At 41.5% G+C, this 12,400-nt stretch overlaps 1 protein-coding gene across 4 annotated transcripts in view; it reads left to right on the top strand.

Annotated features, from left to right (window-relative positions):
• nlrc5 (NLR family, CARD domain containing 5) overlaps nucleotides 1-12,400 on the top strand; it is a 32,649-nt gene extending 20,249 nt beyond the window's left edge. For 3 of the 4 annotated variants that reach the window (XM_076734126.1, XM_076734124.1, XM_076734125.1), the window contains 26 exons: nucleotides 153-242; nucleotides 364-423; nucleotides 1,030-1,113; nucleotides 1,234-1,317; nucleotides 1,436-1,525; nucleotides 1,659-1,724; nucleotides 2,263-2,346; nucleotides 2,680-2,763; nucleotides 3,093-3,179; nucleotides 3,324-3,383; nucleotides 4,163-4,210; nucleotides 4,459-4,542; nucleotides 4,650-4,733; nucleotides 4,822-4,899; nucleotides 5,167-5,241; nucleotides 5,410-5,493; nucleotides 5,607-5,690; nucleotides 6,431-6,529; nucleotides 6,666-6,749; nucleotides 8,043-8,126; nucleotides 8,704-8,787; nucleotides 8,882-8,965; nucleotides 9,084-9,161; nucleotides 9,419-9,502; nucleotides 10,109-10,192; nucleotides 10,426-12,400. In XM_076734126.1, coding sequence (XP_076590241.1) covers nucleotides 153-242; nucleotides 364-423; nucleotides 1,030-1,113; nucleotides 1,234-1,317; nucleotides 1,436-1,525; nucleotides 1,659-1,724; nucleotides 2,263-2,346; nucleotides 2,680-2,763; nucleotides 3,093-3,179; nucleotides 3,324-3,383; nucleotides 4,163-4,210; nucleotides 4,459-4,542; nucleotides 4,650-4,733; nucleotides 4,822-4,899; nucleotides 5,167-5,241; nucleotides 5,410-5,493; nucleotides 5,607-5,690; nucleotides 6,431-6,529; nucleotides 6,666-6,749; nucleotides 8,043-8,126; nucleotides 8,704-8,787; nucleotides 8,882-8,965; nucleotides 9,084-9,161; nucleotides 9,419-9,502; nucleotides 10,109-10,192; nucleotides 10,426-10,507 — 2,089 coding nt within the window. In that variant the 3' untranslated portion in view covers nucleotides 10,508-12,400. Of the gene's footprint in view, nucleotides 1-152; nucleotides 243-363; nucleotides 424-1,029; nucleotides 1,114-1,233; nucleotides 1,318-1,435; nucleotides 1,526-1,658; nucleotides 1,725-2,262; nucleotides 2,347-2,679; nucleotides 2,764-3,092; nucleotides 3,180-3,323; nucleotides 3,384-4,162; nucleotides 4,211-4,458; nucleotides 4,543-4,649; nucleotides 4,734-4,821; nucleotides 4,900-5,166; nucleotides 5,242-5,409; nucleotides 5,494-5,606; nucleotides 5,691-6,430; nucleotides 6,530-6,665; nucleotides 6,750-8,042; nucleotides 8,127-8,703; nucleotides 8,788-8,881; nucleotides 8,966-9,083; nucleotides 9,162-9,418; nucleotides 9,503-10,108; nucleotides 10,193-10,425 lie in introns of those variants that run through there. The other variant, XR_013077317.1, reaches the window with a different exon arrangement.

The raw sequence follows: 12,400 nt of genomic DNA, 5'->3' as shown, positions 1-12,400 counted from the left end.
CAAGCCCAGACCATGCTGTCATGCCGAGGAAAGACTTTCTAGTTCATTTAGAACCACCACCTTTACAGACACTGAAATTTGCATCACTAATCACTGTGGTTTGCTTAACTTCTCATTTCATCTGAATCAACTCTGTCTTTGTTCCTCCTCAGTGTCAGCCACAGCATCACATCCACAGCTGCAGCACTGATGTTGGTCAGTTGTTTGACTGTCAGTCAGCGAGCCATGTCAGTGGAGCTCAGGTACTTTCCCGTGTTGTCATCTGTCAATAATACGAGTAATTACAATACTGTAAATATGTCAATGCAGTAATTCTACCTGTTTTTCTGTTTTTGTTAAATACTGCTTTGAACTCTTCTTCAGGCCTCAGACTGAATCCTTCATCCATTTTGACAGTGTGAAAGCAGAACATGCCAGCTGCAGGTCTGTGATCAGCAGCTGAATAAATACAAAAAAAGATTTCATGGCCCATAAGTAGTTTATCATGAAGTGTCAGCTGTGCTGTTTGTTTGTGTGTGATGAAAAAGGTGTGAACACAACACAGCTGTCTGTCTGTCTGTCTGTCTGACTGTCTGTCTGTCTGTATGTATGTTGTCTGACTGACTGATTGTCTGTCTGTCTGTCTGTCTGTCTGTCTGTCCGACTGTCTGTCTGTCTGTCTGACTGACTGTCTGTCTGTCTGTCTGTCTGTCTGTCCTACTGTCTGACTGACTGACTGACTGACTGACTGACTGACTGACTGTCTGTCTGTATGTATGTTGTCTGACTGACTGATTGTCTGTCTGTCTGTCTGTCTGACTGTCTGTCTGTCTGTCTGTCTGTCTGTCCGACTGTCTGTCTGTCCGTCTGTCTGTCTGTCTGTCTGTCCTACTGTCTGACTGACTGACTGACTGACTGACTGTCTGTCTGTATGTTAGTCTGACTGACTATTTGTCTGTCTGACTGTCTGTCTGTATTTTTGTCCGACTGACTGTTCGTCTGTCTGTCTGACTGACATTTGTCTGTCTGTCTGACTGTCTTTGCACACAGGTTAACTCATTTCTCCTTGAATGGAGACAGCTTGGAGAGACTGCTTGGGATCCTGCAGCAGGGTCCCCACCTGTCTGGTCTGGAGTATGTGCTGCAAACGAAACACACACACACAACACAGTCTTACTTACTTTAGTGTGTACTCATGTACATGCCGGAGCTTACTGCTGAGTAATGCTGAGTCATCCTGTCTTTTGACTGCAGTTTATCAAGTAACCAACTGGAAGATGAAGGAGTGAAGCGTTTTGTGGATTCTCTGCCAGAGCTGAAAATCATCAGCTGCGTCAAGTAAGACTCATGCTGTGAAAAAGGGGAAAATCAATTGGTCCCTGTACAAAATAATGCAAATTATAAAATTCAACACAGAATAACACCTGCCTGGTCTTTAATGTGTCTTCATACACAGTTTGAGCAACAACAGCCTGACCCAGCAGGGGCTGCTGGATGTGGCCAGTACACTGTCTACCTGTGCTAACGTCTCTGATGTAGAAGTCAGGTGAGTCTGTGTGCTGTGGAAACGAGTGGAGAAAGGACCAAGAGAAGACAGCGATGAAATGAATGGTTGAAAGAGTGAAAAACTGTATGAGCTAATGAAGTTTCGTCCCCGTCTGTCTCTTTGTCTCTGGCAGTTTGAGAGCAGGGGAGAGGTGTGTCATCTGGTTTACACAATATGAAGGCTGTGAAAAAACTCTGAGGTAGGACAAGAAGAATGCAAAATGCCAAAAGTATAAGTTCCTCGCGTGTCATCGCGCACAGGCTTTCTGTTTGATGCAACCTTGAAGCGATGACCACATTAGCACCGTGCCCCTCTGACATACAGTATAGGGTGCGGTGTGTGAGATGTTCCTGCTCTGAATTTAAATGAACTTTGTGGTTTTCCTGTGATGTTTCATAAATTTCTATTCAGTCTAAATCTCAATAATTTGTACGTCAGCAACGAGGTTTCTTTTACTGTCCCTGCACTTGCAAGCATGCACAGATGGAAACTGACAGGAAGAGGCAAAGTTCATTCCACCATATGTGATTACGTGTTAGCACAGTTGATGCTAGAGAAGGTCAGAGCAAAACCACTGGTTGTCAACATTCTCTGCAGACACTTATAGGTCCCTGTTTCAGTTGTGTTAAAGCTTTCAGTACACTTGCATTCATCAGTGGGGCAGTATATAAATCCTCATTTGCTGAGTTACTGTTTGTTTGTTCTCTCTCTTCCCACCTTCTCTGCCTCTCTGCCAGCGTCAGAGAGAGTAGTTTGGAACATGAACATCTGATCAGATTAGCAGAGATTGTGTCTGTCTGTCCCAGTCTGACCAAACTGGAGTAAGTACACCTTCATCTTCAGACCATTTTATACTCTAACTCTGATCCTACAAAAACCTTCTCAACAACTTCAGTTTGCAAGGAATTTAGGAAAGTGGATGTTTAAGTAAAAATGACATTTTTATATGAATGTTGATACTGCAGATATTTCAAAAGTGAGCCTCATAGTTACATATCTGTCGAAGGATAACTTGTTATACACAGAATTTTTCTTGACAAACATGATCAGAAGGGCATCTCATGGCTCATCATTATAAGTGTTTTCAATGCTAGACCCCAGCACTGAACCATCATCTGAAAATCAGCGATGATTGCTGTGTGGTTGGTCCACAGGTTGAAGAACAATTGGCTGCAGTCAGACTGGATTGAAGACTTTGTGAAAGCGTTGAACAGCAGTGACAGAGGATTCAGTGTGAGGTGAGGAGGACACAGTAGATGCAGCTTGCGCCGTTAGCTCCTAAAGGGAAGTAGCAAACCACTTTCTGTTTGTTAAAATCACTGACACATGACCTGAGATGACTTTTCATGTGACTATCACATCTCTGGTCATGCGACTTTTTTTGTGTGTATTTTTGGCCACAGTTACTTGTTGTCACCTTCACAGCTGGTGATGGTGTTTGAATGAACACAGAAGCATCTTGTTGATTGTTCTCTCTAATAGTCCCGTGGTTATAATAAACCCTCTGAACGTGATTCTCCTGAAACAAATCTGCATGAGCTGTGTTTCCTTCTCTCTTCCTCGTCAGTATTGAGGAGTATTGGATCAGATCTGAGGAAGCTGTTAGTTTGGTGTGTCGCTGTCTGGACCTCAACAGCAACATACACACGATCAAGTGAGATATGCAAATGAACATACACACATTGGAAGACAATACCCTCTTTGTAGTGAAGCATATTCAGAGTCATTGTAGAATGCCCTCTATGAAAGCATTATGTGTGCTGTATGTGTAACAGTACTGTACACATTGACTTTGCAGGGTTCACTACACCACGCTGCACCTGTCTTTGATGAAGTCCACTGAGCTGACTTCAGTCAGGTAACACATGTTTAAGTTGATTCAACTCAAAGATGTGTTCAGCTTATTGTTTCTTCTCTTGGATGTTTGAGCTTTACTGTGTAGAATGATCTATGTGCAGAGTTTGACAGCAGAGATCTGTTTTTACATTCTGCTGAGGAGGGTTTGAAGTTTGGAAGCCAGTCTGTACTTTGTCAGACAAATTATTACTCAGAGTATTCTTTCTGTGTCTAAAAATATGTCAGAAGGGGTCTTTAATGATCTTAACCCCATAGTTGAAATACACATAAACCGTAAACATCTTTAAATAAATGGATAAAGCTGGCGTTGGAAATGTTGGAGAAACCAGTGAGCTAGATTTTTAAAGTGTCCAGGTGAAAAATCCCTTCTCCTCCATTCATGCCCCCAAAACACATGAATGTGTGCTGTTTAACTACTGCTGGAAGACAAGTCCACAAGAGAGCGATGGGCAGAGGATTAGTGATGAGGCAACCATTTTTTAAAAAAAATAAAATATGAAGGAATGGTTCTGTTAAATGCCACAGTCGAATAAACACAAGCAAAACAGCAGTCGCAAACACACCTTCCCGTCTGTCAGTCTGAATCGGCTGCCCAGCCTGGCAGTTACTGCTGTCAGGTATGTAGACAGACAGACAGTCAGACAGACAGACAGACAGACAGACAGACAGACAGACAGACAGACACTGCTTTTTCTTTTCTTGTCAGTATTTGATTTATTGACTGCTGTTGGGATGTAAAGATAATTTCAACACAAACTTTATGTGTTTTTGTGTTTTCAGTGATGACTCTGCAGATCTGACTCCATCAATGGCCACAGAGAAAATAGGGTACTTTTTCCTTTCAGTGTGCTAGCCAAAGCATTATTAACAACATTAACCTCTAGATGATTCATAACTTTATCACAGTCCCATTGTTAACGTCATGTTAGCTCCTCTTGAGAAAATACACATTAAGTTGGCCATTTTCACTGCGCTCACCAGCTATGATCCTTGTTTCTCTTGAAAACAAATTTGTTGCCCTGTCAAGAATATCATATATATTGATAGAAAACAAGATTTTTTCTTCTGTCCTCCAGCCTTATGGACTGTGCAGTGGAGGGACATCAGCTTGCATCGATGACACGAATCATCCAGAAGTGTCCTTTACTGACAGAGCTGGAGTTAGTACTCTTATGTGTCTGAATATATTATGCAGTCCTGACTCTATGTCAGGGAGACATTTTTGAAACAAAACTTGTCAAATCATGTTTGTTTTCATTATTCACAGTTTTTCCAACAACACTTTGGGTCTAGAGGGAGCTGAGTTTCTCTGCTCTGTTCTGCCCTCACTGCCACATCTCACATCTCTCAGGTGAGAGTTTTCCTCTCACATTTGGTGCTTTTACTAATGTCTATTTTGAAGTTGGAGCATGACAAGCATCTACTTTGATCTTTTGCAGTATTGCTTCCAAAGAGGCTCGTGTGGTTGAGAAGCTCTCAGAGGCTTTGCTGCAGGCCACAGCCCTTCAGCGCTTAAAGTGAGCAACACAGGCACATCTTCAGGTTCCTTCCTGCTGTCATTATGGGCAAAGCATCAAAGACTATTGTTTGTACAGACTAACTGTCATCTCTCCAACTATGTGTCAGATCATTCCAGTATTTCATGGCTCTTTTTTGTATTGTGACATGCTTGGAAATAACTTGTAACACTGCATGACATGGTTTGAGTGTCACTGGATAGCCAGCACAACATTTTTGAGTGACGTTCATGAATTGAAGGGAAATCTCCCTTTTTTCTCTCCCAGTCTATCAGGTCATGTGATTGATGACTCTGCTGCTCAGATTATGACCATGGTGTTTCCCCGTCTACGATCACTTAAGTAAGCATCAAACATTCAGCATAGTATTCCTGTAGAAGTGTAAATTATTCTCGCATGTAGTTTTGTACGCTATGTGGACCTTACATGTAGGACTGTATGAAGTGCTTCAACCATCTCACACAGTCTAAGACCATCAGACAATGTTGCCATCTGAAATGTCTCCTCTAGCCTGTCTCATTGTGTGTGGTCAGCGGCAGGAGGGCTGCAGCTCATCAAAGCCCTGGGAGAGTGTGTGAGTCTGGAAGGCCTTTGGTGAGACGCACATACATGCATATGAATCAACATGTGTGAAAATGTCTGAATACAGATAGGCTGGCTTCTATAATGTCTTGAAGTTCTAAGTGTGTTTCCGTCTGCATCCCAAGTCTGGACTCTTTGGAGCTGAATGAGGAGAGCAGGGTGTGTCTGGCACAATCACTGAGGAATATCAACTCTATACGCAGTCTCAAGTAAGAAACACAGATAAGCTCCACCCTCAGTCCAAACAATGACCAATTAAGATTTCTTTATCTTATAAAAATGTATTCATAATCCAACATCTGACCTTTCCAAGTGATGTTGAAGGCTAATCAAATGCAGTATAATATGGCCTGTTTATAGCTCTTTACTCTGCAGTCCCGCTATAAGTATTTATTCACTATGTGGAGCTAAGCCTGCAAAGCTGAGGCAGATGTCTTTATGTGTACTGCTACGGACGCACTGACATGCACAAAAATCCATCACCTCTCTAATAATCTGATCTATTTCTGATATTGTGCATTGGCTTACACTGTTGCGGCCAAAACTGCTGCTTAACTGCTCACATTACAGCTACGGTTGCTGCAGCTTATCATACCAGCATGTCATCAACTCCACATGAAGCTTTTCATAAATGCCTGCGGGAGAAATGTACCATTCTCATAGTGCTAGGCTGTAAAGTGTCGTGCATTGACGGGCTTCCAGGCCAGAACTTAGACGGCAGATGCCAGTGGTGATTGTACGCTGTGTAAATACGTATCGTATATCGTATTTACATGGCTATATATCCCCCTGGCATTCACTTCATGGATATCCACTCCCAGATTGGAACAGTATAACAGTTTTACAGAGGGTCTGATTGCTTGGTTGAACAGTACATGTGACCCTGTTTTTGTGCAATGTGTGTGTGTGTGTGTGTGTGTGTGTGTGTGTGTGTGTGTGTGTGTGTCAGGCTAAATAAGATTGCTCCAGCAATGGGACAATCAGGAGCAAACAGTGTGTTAGATCTCCTACCTGCCTTGGAGGGACTCACACGAATGGAGGAGATAGAGTGAGTTTTTCACATGGACTGTATTTCCAGTACCCTGCACATAAACAAATGTGATAAACCACATTTTAGCCTGTTATAAGATGTCATAAGTTTGTCATCTGTGATTTTGGATGTGTTCTTTTTCGTGTGGTTTCAGGTTGGATGGCTGGAGGATGGCTGATAGAGGAATAGAGCTGCTGACCAGACTGCTTCCTGTCTGGACGCAGCTCACGAAGATCAGGTAGGCAGAAAGGTCCTGGTGGCAAAAAAAAAAATGGTAGAGAAACTCTATGACAAGCATTTACAGTACAGAGTGGTGTTTTCTCAGGAGGTTATTATTAATGCATCACGGTTCCATCTTGTATCCTGCTGTGCATGTTTTAAATCTTTCAGTTAGCTTTGTGTCTGATGTGAACTTGTGGACAAGACATGATGAAACTAATATATATCTTAATAAAAAACAAGCAAGAGTTTTGTCCTTCTCCAAACGTTTTAACTGATAAAATAATTTACTGCGTTGGCATTTTTGACTAAACTCAAGAGTACAGTTAAAGTGGAGGCAGACAACTTTTCAACCCCCCTTGTGTTTCCAAGTGCTATCATTGCTAGCGCTGCTGTCTCCAAGACAAGTGGACTGCTTTGAGTTTTCCCCAGAGCTCAGCAACAACCAACAACACAGGATACACTGCATTTGTTTCCAAATTTCCATGAAAAAACAATGAACACCACTTTGGAAATAAGAGAGGAGGAAGAAGCGTGTTCACTGAAGAGGCGAAGTGCAATTGTCATAATTTTATATGAAGTACTAACATAGTTTGAGTATTGCTTTGTGCAAACAAGTACTGACAGCAGGGGTTGGTGGAGGAGAAGAAAACATTAGGAGAAAAAGTAGGAGTTCATTCCTTCATTTCGTCTATAATGGAGATATGAAAACAGGCGGCCGGACCTGATCGTCTTCATTGTCCTTGGAGATTGTACCCTTTGACAGACACAGTTGCATAATGAAAGGTGTATAGGGAACCAATCAAAACACTGATGGTGTCATTGTTCTAAAGCTATTACACTGTGCAATCAGCATTTACCTCATAATGATACATTAAAGAAAAAAACCTGTCTATTGCCAATTTAGACCATCCCTAAAGATCATAGGCTTGTCCACTGCTTGGTCATACTTGTGTGTGAAGTGACAATCACTCAGAACATTCAGGTCTTTTTATTGGACTGTCATCACCTTATTTATGGGGACCAGCTGTTTCCGTTTTGGCAGCAGGTTCCTCTCCTTCAAGTGTTAAACTGACAGTCACAAAGTCATTTGGCCTTCATTTGGTGATGCTGTAATTATGCATTCATTTTATGTTGTATTACATGTTTCATACAGTGTCTTATGGCTGCAAACTGTTTCCTGGCTCCTAAGTCTCAATGTACAGAATTGTGTGTGTGTGTGTGTGTGTGTGTGTGTGTGTGTGTGTGTGTGTGTGTGTGTGTCTGTGTGTGTGTGTGTGTGCGTGCGTGTGCGTGTGCGTCGGCCTTCCAGTCTTTCTAAGAACCTTATCAGTGACCAATCAGGAGACAAGCTACTGGAGGCTTTGAGCAGCTGTGGTCACCTGGAAGAGCTCCAGTAAGGACATGATGACATTTTTTATCATTCCTGTTAATACTGTTTTGGAAGTTTGCCCTGTGAGAGGTGACATGTAAAAGCTTTATTACATCCAAGGGAAGAGGGAGGTCACCGATTGATTTGCAGCCTTTAATAGTGCAAATGTCTGGTTCATGTTAGACAAACTAAAAGAGCTGTAACACGAAGCACCGACTGTGCTGCTGCTTGGCGTTACGCACAGGCTAACCGTGGCTCTGCAGCATCGTTACAAGTCAGGGGAAGAGAAAAAAGGCTGCAGAACAATCACTCCCTTTTTCCACCTGGAAGTTTTGTCCTCGAGTTGAGAAGCATCTGGTTCAGCTGCTTACTGCTGGAAGATGTGCAGAGATCCCTGTTTTCAACAGTCTGACATTTTGGTTCAATAGACTCTGCTGGGAAAAGTGTAGCTTTCCCTTCGACCTTTATATTTTGTCAGATTTATTATTGTATCATCTGTACTGTCCTTACTTTGGTTCGAGGGAAGAAATGAAAAATCTTCTTCTTTTGCATGCTTCCATCAGTACACAATTCAAAAACATGCATTCGTGCTGTCTTCCAGTGTGTCTGGTAATAATCTGGGTGACCTCACTGCTGCCAGGATGGCTCTCGTTCTGCCATCGCTCACACACGTCACAGTGTTAGAGTAAGTCACACACACATTCAGATTTCTTACTGCCATTTATTCTATTTGTTCGGCTCGTCCTGAGGTTTGTGGTCTTCGTGTGTGTCTTTTCTAGTATTTCAGAAAACCGTATTGGACATGAAGGGTCAGTGAGTCTGTCCAAAGCAATAATGTGCATGAAGAACCTCACCAAGATTCAGTAAGACTGAAACTCCTCAGCTTGTTTTGGGGAGTCAAAACCCTGATGTATGGCTAGATTCACTCATCATAGTTTTCTATTTGATAAAGTGTTTGTGTTTCTGTGTGTGGTCTGTCAGTCTGACCTCTGTTGGGACTTCAGAGCTGTGTGCTGTAGCTGCCAGTCTGGCCCACTGTCCCCTCATACAGGATGTGGGGTAAGATCATAAATGAATATTTGTCAGTACAGTACAGTTGCAGTTTTCTGGCATCAAATAAGATGAGACCTCCTCCTGCACTGAGGGAATAAATTTAATCAGTGAATTCACAAGAGGCAACAAAGTGAATCAGCCCTTGTGGGACTATTGACTGAATGATTGACATGTGTAATGCGAGGTGTGAGGTTTGTCAGGTCTGATCTGAATGTGCAGAGGGATCGTTAATGCTAAACAACTGCGTCTGCCTGTGTCTGCAGGCTGGGCTGGAATACTTGTGGTGATGATGTGGCAGAGGAGCTGGCCAGAGTTATGCCTCTCTGTCAGAAGCTGACCAGGATAGAGTGAGTTTATTAATACACACACATACACGCACACACACTCCACTTATCTCCACTTTATTTATCTGACAGCTTTAGTTCGTAGTTGCTTTACAATTTAAGATTTTTGAGAACAAACCATATTAAAAGCTGACAAATTGAACTACTCCACAGTTTATACAAGTACAGCTCAATTAACCAATTTGTCGATTGACAGAAAATTAATTGGCGACTAGTTTGATAATCTACATCTTTTAGGCAAAGATGAAAAACATTTCATGGATCCAGCTTCTCAAATGTCAGGATTTGCTGTTTTTCCTGTGACGGTGTCACTTTGGATAATTGTGCCGACATTTTTCACTCTGAATTATTGCGAGCAGGAAATCAATCAGGTAATTGAAAAATAAATTAAGTAACCTTAAGTAACATTTACAATTCAGGACTTCTGTGAACACTTCATCTTGGTTAGTTTGGAATATTTATTTATTTATTTTTTTCATTTTGTTAAGGTTTTGTCTTTACTGCACTCAGTCAAATGTGCTCATGTAGATTTAGTTAAAATTGCGTTCTTACCTGCTGCCCACTCACTCATATTTGTTACACAGCATGTATGTTTTTTCTTTCTCCCAGTCTGGAGTCAAACAGTGTGAGTGTCTTCGGAGCAGAGGCCCTGGTTAGAGCCCTACAGTTGTGTCCTGCTCTGCAGCTCATCAGGTAAACTGTCACAGTGTCTCTCAGGCAAGGTTTGGCTCATACAGGCACCTGTAGAGTTTGTTTCTCACCTGTGCTGTCTGCTGATAGCATATTGAATACTGTGCCACTTTGCTTTTGACTACAATTCATAATGTCTTGTCAGTGCCTCATATGATTCAAACCAGCTATATTTAGATTTGTAAAATATATTTCAACTTTGAAAATATTACATTCCTACACACTCTGCTTTCCAGGCTGTGGAGGAACAACATCTCTCCCACTGAGGCCAACAGGCTCCATCTGAAGGACAGGAGGCTGAATTTCTCCTCCACCTGATGTGGTCTGTTATGGACGGTGGCAGTGAGAAGTAAAATTCTAGTTCATCAGAGTCTGCAGAGCTGAATCACTGCTACAGTAAAGTTGTGCTCAAGCCACAAATACAGTGAAAATGTGTTTTAGAAATGTGAGAAAGCATGAGGAATCTCACAGCGAATTTTTAATATCTCCACATTTTGTTCTTTAAAACCCTTAATCAGATGTGTGTCTGATGACTGCAGCAGCTTATGTTTCTAAAGTATGAAAGGTTAAAAGACCACTATGTGGTCAAGTATAGGAGGAAACTCATTTTGATGCATATCGTCCAACTATGTATGTATGAAAGAGTTCTCATCCCTTTTTGTATTTCCTTAAATATCTTGATTTTTTTTGTTTTGTTTGAGGGAACAATGCAATGAGGTACAGATGCCTGTTTTAAAGGTGTTATTTTTGTGACAAGAAAACTTTTATTTTTTTTTATTGAAATGCTTGAATATGTACTAATTGGCCTTTAGTGCAAAGTTGAACCAGTGTAATCAGCTGGCAGTGTCCCTTTATCCATGGTCCACGCTGGGTGTGGCGATCCTCACATGGATGTGTTATGAATGTACCACTACACCTGAGTGTTGAGCAGTAACTAGTGCACCTGTCACGGCCAGCTGGCAGACTGTTGTCTGTCCAGCCTCTGGACAGGACACACAGACAGCTGTCCATATATTACACTGATATTATTAGAGAAAAGTCTCTGTTCAGTCACTACAACAGAATGCGATACTATATGATATGATGAATCAAAACTAAGACAAAGTTAAATAAGGCCACTGAGTACAGTGTAAATATAAAACTGATGACAGACAGACAAGTTAGTGTGGGAATATTCAAAATGATCAAAATAAACATGAGAAATGTTCTTACAGCAACTAATTTCATCAAGAGACTAAAGTTATGATTCTGCAAATGTAAAGTTACCAATATTATACAGGGCTTAAAATGCTAAAATAAGGGAACTCTGTAAATTCACTTTTGTAAGTGATGTAGTTCTAAGCTGCTTACTGCTTGCTTCTATTTGAACTCACAGCGTGGCTAGTTGACTTGTATGCACAACAAACTGTACGTTTGAATCTGCAGCTGTTGGTATGTGTGATTTATCTGTGTGGAGGCTGATGGGTCTTACTGGTGAACTAAAACTGCACTTTCTGCCAACCCATACCTCTGTGGCCCTGGAGGCCATGATGTGAAGGATTCCTTGGTTTCCAGTGGGGTTCTGATAAACTGTTCACTTTGCACTGTGATGTGTTTACAATAACTAGAGGCCACATGCATGATAACACAATAAATCATAAACTCACAGTAAAAGAAGAGCTGAGAGGGAGCACCCCGCTCTGCTGCTCGCTCGCAATCATTTTAGGTTGTGGTCTCTATCCAATGTGCGTATTTATTTCTGCTGTTATCATGGAAAGAAAGAAAGCGTTTTTTAAGCTACTTATTTAGCTGTAATTCTTTCAAATGTTTGCATAATTAAGTTATACTCGATGATAATTAGAGTGAACAAGATGTATTGTGTATATTTCATGGCAGAAAAGGGGACAATTACAGATTGTCTCGCCACTGTTATCTCTCTGCTTTCTTGTTGGACTGATAATGTTTAAATGACACATTCATTCTGAAATGAATGCACCTCATTTCCTCTCCCATTCCTCTGTGTATTGTTGTCCAGCTTTTCCAGTTCATTCAATTTTATTGTAATCTCTGCAGAGACACTGGATTTTAATTAGTGCTGAGATGTTCTGCGCTATCTGTTAAATGCGGGTTTGCTCTTTAACATGTGTGTTCAGGTTGAGGTTTAAGTTCTCAGGTGATTGCCTTTGACATTCATTCATTCTGGCTTGCACTGAGATGTCAATTGAGAATAAA

Source organism: Chaetodon auriga, chromosome 6 (genome assembly GCF_051107435.1).
Source record: "Chaetodon auriga isolate fChaAug3 chromosome 6, fChaAug3.hap1, whole genome shotgun sequence".
NCBI classification, from domain to species: domain Eukaryota; kingdom Metazoa; phylum Chordata; class Actinopteri; order Chaetodontiformes; family Chaetodontidae; genus Chaetodon; species Chaetodon auriga.
Note: the sequence above shows the minus strand (reverse complement) of the source record. Positions and strands in the feature narration are given on the sequence as shown.